This window comes from Mizuhopecten yessoensis, unplaced genomic scaffold (genome assembly GCF_002113885.1).
Source record: "Mizuhopecten yessoensis strain PY_sf001 unplaced genomic scaffold, ASM211388v2 scaffold1215, whole genome shotgun sequence".
Classification (NCBI taxonomy): Eukaryota; Metazoa; Mollusca; class Bivalvia; order Pectinida; family Pectinidae; genus Mizuhopecten; species Mizuhopecten yessoensis.
The window spans coordinates 16,285-19,714 of record NW_018403935.1 but is presented as its reverse complement, the minus strand read 5'-3'; the positions used below and the strand labels follow the sequence as shown (position 1 = coordinate 19,714).

Sequence of the window (3,430 nt, the reverse complement as noted above, 5' to 3'; positions counted from 1 at the left end):
TTTGATATATTCAAGAACTTATGATACACAACAGAGATACGTATCTCCAAATGCAAATACCTCAATCTTAAAAGGTTAAAATAAGTTGCCTGCTGTATGTCACTGCTAGATTGTAAGAGACGAGGATTGCGGTTTCTCTTTGAATAACTGGGTTGGATTCTTTCTTGTCTTTTCTTTAAAGGGGACATAGAAGAAACCAAAATGAGACCTAGTATATCCCACTGCATGGGTATCGTAATAGCGTCTAATGTGGGGGCCTTACAAATTATAAGATTTCTTCAGAGTCTTCTACTAATAGGATATGGAAGAGACCAAAACTGATGTGCTGCCCCCTTTGCAACACTTGGGATCGTTTTCGTTTACAAATGTTTCTGACTACTTTCTTTCTCTATTTAATTCATTGTTTTACCCTGCGTTGCCTCCTAAGACACCAGGCCATATGATCCTGGCAGTTGCAAGATGTTTAACCCCTAGCTTTCTTCATTTCTCGTGTGCTTTATGATGACATCAATCATTCCCTTTTTGCAGTCACACACTTCGATGTCGGGGTATTTGATGACCCAGTTTCCTCTTGTGGACACCATCGATGACTTCTGGACAATGGTGATTGACTACAGCTGTGAAAACATCGTCGTTCTCGGAAAACCAACACAAGTTTGTAATAACTGACACATTCCTATATAATAATATATATATAACATTCACCAATAACCAAAAGGATATATAGCTTAATCTGTTCTGTATTACAAAACCTAACTGGTTTGTATCATTACTTGGGTTTATTTGTGATATGAACACATATGCTGAATAAATAACTAAATAATATGACTTGCTTTCCATTGGATATACCATATCATGACGTTTCCTTAAAATGGTTTTGTCACATACATCATATAATCATGTTATCCAAAAAATTTCAAAAACCATAGAAAGAGGATTGGCTCCTAGGAGAGGGCGGAGACTTTGCTGCAGGAAATGCCATTTCAGTAAAAAAGTTGCAGGACCGATCGCCAAACACCGAGTTGGCTATTGTAGACTACCAAGTTGAAAGGGAGGTAGGTAGTAATTTATGTGAGGATAACCGCTAATATGAACTAGTTATATTTGAAATACATGTATGCAGAAACATAAATTCGATTTTTTTTAGAGATACGTTGTTCTTTTAAAAGGATTGTACTTAGAGCTTATCAAATAGCAAAAGTTAATATACTAATTATCACGTCGGCGATGAGTTACTTTATGATATTATTTGATTTTTAAGGAAGTGTGATCCCACTTCTAAACGCCTAATAGGAACGTTTGTATATACTATTATAATGATGTGTCTGATATGGCTAGTTCTTGATATTCTAATTGTGTACCAAGCTCTTTTGTACGAGTGGTATGTCTGCTATCTACTAATACAGATCTAATTTTGATACATAGCTACAGTTATCGTTATATGAAACACTCTGATATTATAGAAGCGAAAAGTGTACATGAAAATATGTGTGAATAATATACAAAAAAATATTAGAATATCCTACAAACCTATCTAAGAAATACCCCAGCTGCTTTGCTTTGAAAGACAAAACATCAGACAAGAGTATTTTCAATGAATGACTAAAAATGCGATCCGAGTATTAATAAGGATTTCTTTCAATTCAAATGCTAAGTTTTATACTTATATAGTAAATATATCGAATACAATCATGTTGTCTATCGACAATGTGAATTAAGAGGACTGAAATTCATACCATGCCTGCTGATATTATCTATGAGACTGATTATTGGCGTATCATTAGACAATATACCGAATAACAGCTATATCTTAGTGACCGTGTATGTCTCGTTGACTAGTAATATATCAAATAATCAGCTACGTTGAAGGCCGCTAGGAGGTCAGACAACTACCCTAACAAATGAAAAGTAATAATTGCCAAGCTTTTGAGAATTGTAGAAACTGTCAACCAGTAAAAGGATATTTTCACTTTATGATGATAATTCGATTCCTTAATATTTGAGTATAAATATATATATTCTGAAGTAAAAGCGAAGAATAAACTGCTTTATCACTAAATCATACATTATGTAGATAAATCGTTAAAAAGACGTATACATGTTATTATTTTCAATTGAAGCAGATTATAATTTACAATCTATTTTAAACTTTTTGTTTCTTGAACACATCATTATTTGGTGTTATCTACTACACAGCGAACCGGCAGTGAGAGTGAACCTATCAGGATGTTCAGCCTGTCCCAGTGGTCATCGGACTCTTTACTGCCTCCATCTGACTCGTCTCTTCTCCACCTTTTGGAACAGCTAGACAGTCGGCGACGGTCAGACAACACCAGACCTGTTGTTGTCATGTGTCGGTTAGTAGGACGCTGTCCTATACCAGAATGGGTTAATGAAACCGTCAGTGTTATGCCATTTCTTACGAAGAATAAGTTTATAAAGTAGTTCTATAATTAAATCATCAATAGTTTGCTCAATTGATAAGCTAAAATCATAGAGTGAATTATTTCAAATATTACATATAATTAATGACATATATGTTATCAGATAAGTATACATGTGTAAAATATCCAATGTAATTACATTGTAATGCATTACATTTTCGATAAACAAAATACAAATGGTTTGACGTATAAATCTTAACGGAATATCTTTTCACTCATTGATCTTCATATTAACTCAGAAGAATAGTGACACCAACTTTGTTGCGAGTTGAGTATTCTTGTTAGCCTTATATGATGAGATTATTTGTCTTCTGCAGGGACGGATGTACACAAAGTGGACTGTTCTGTTGTATATCCAATATCAGAGATCAAATGAAGATGGACGAGGAGGTGGACATATTCCAAACAGCAAGGCGGTTGAAAAAGCGGCGACCAGAGGCGCTAGAAAATGTTGTAAGTTTTGTAAATAATGCAAGAATGTNTCAATAACCATATAACGTCTGATGATCATTATGATGACGTAAGTATAAATGCTGTGATAATTTCATTCTTTTTTTTATTTAATAGACATACTGAAATTATTTTTGTCCAAAAACATGTTCACTGTTTGATTGATGCATGTCTTGAAATATGNAATAATGCAAACATGTTATCTGTATCACACACCTAGGATTTGTCTGAACTTTTATAATAATGATTCTTTCAATAACCATATAACGTCTGATGATCATTATGATGACGTAAGTATAAATGCTGTGATAATCTCATTCTTTTTCATTTAATAGACATACTGAAATGATTTTTTTCCAAAAACATGTTCACTGTTTAATTGATGCATGTCTTGAAATATGTCCTTTATTGCATTTTAGAAACAATACCAGTACTGCTACAACATTCTGGGGCTATATCTGGATTCAACTGACGTGTACGTCAACTGAAAAGAACTCAATGCGTGTATAGTGTTACACGCCAAATGTATATAGATT

General features: G+C 33.8%; 1 protein-coding gene across 1 annotated transcript; it reads left to right on the top strand.

The window, feature by feature from the left end:
- Positions 1 to 531: 531 nt before the first annotated feature.
- Positions 532 to 3,424, top strand: LOC110458321 (receptor-type tyrosine-protein phosphatase-like). Its single transcript, XM_021509982.1, has 5 exons — positions 532 to 654; positions 930 to 1,055; positions 2,197 to 2,357; positions 2,762 to 2,897; positions 3,314 to 3,424. The coding sequence occupies exons 1-5, from the start codon at positions 541 to 543 to the stop codon at positions 3,380 to 3,382; spliced, it is 606 nt and encodes a 201-aa protein (XP_021365657.1). The 5' UTR covers positions 532 to 540; the 3' UTR covers positions 3,383 to 3,424.
- The last annotated feature ends 6 nt before the right edge of the window (positions 3,425 to 3,430 follow it).

Excerpts from the sequence above, each read along its gene's own strand:
- LOC110458321 (XM_021509982.1), top strand. The coding sequence starts at position 541 with ATGTCGGGGTATTTGATGACCCAGTTTCCTCTTGTGGACACCATCGAT. Across the intron at positions 655-929 it reads TTCTCGGAAAACCAACACAA|AAAGAGGATTGGCTCCTAGG; the intron begins GTTTGTAATAAC and ends CAAAAACCATAG. Across the intron at positions 1,056-2,196 it reads ACTACCAAGTTGAAAGGGAG|CGAACCGGCAGTGAGAGTGA; the intron begins GTAGGTAGTAAT and ends TCTACTACACAG.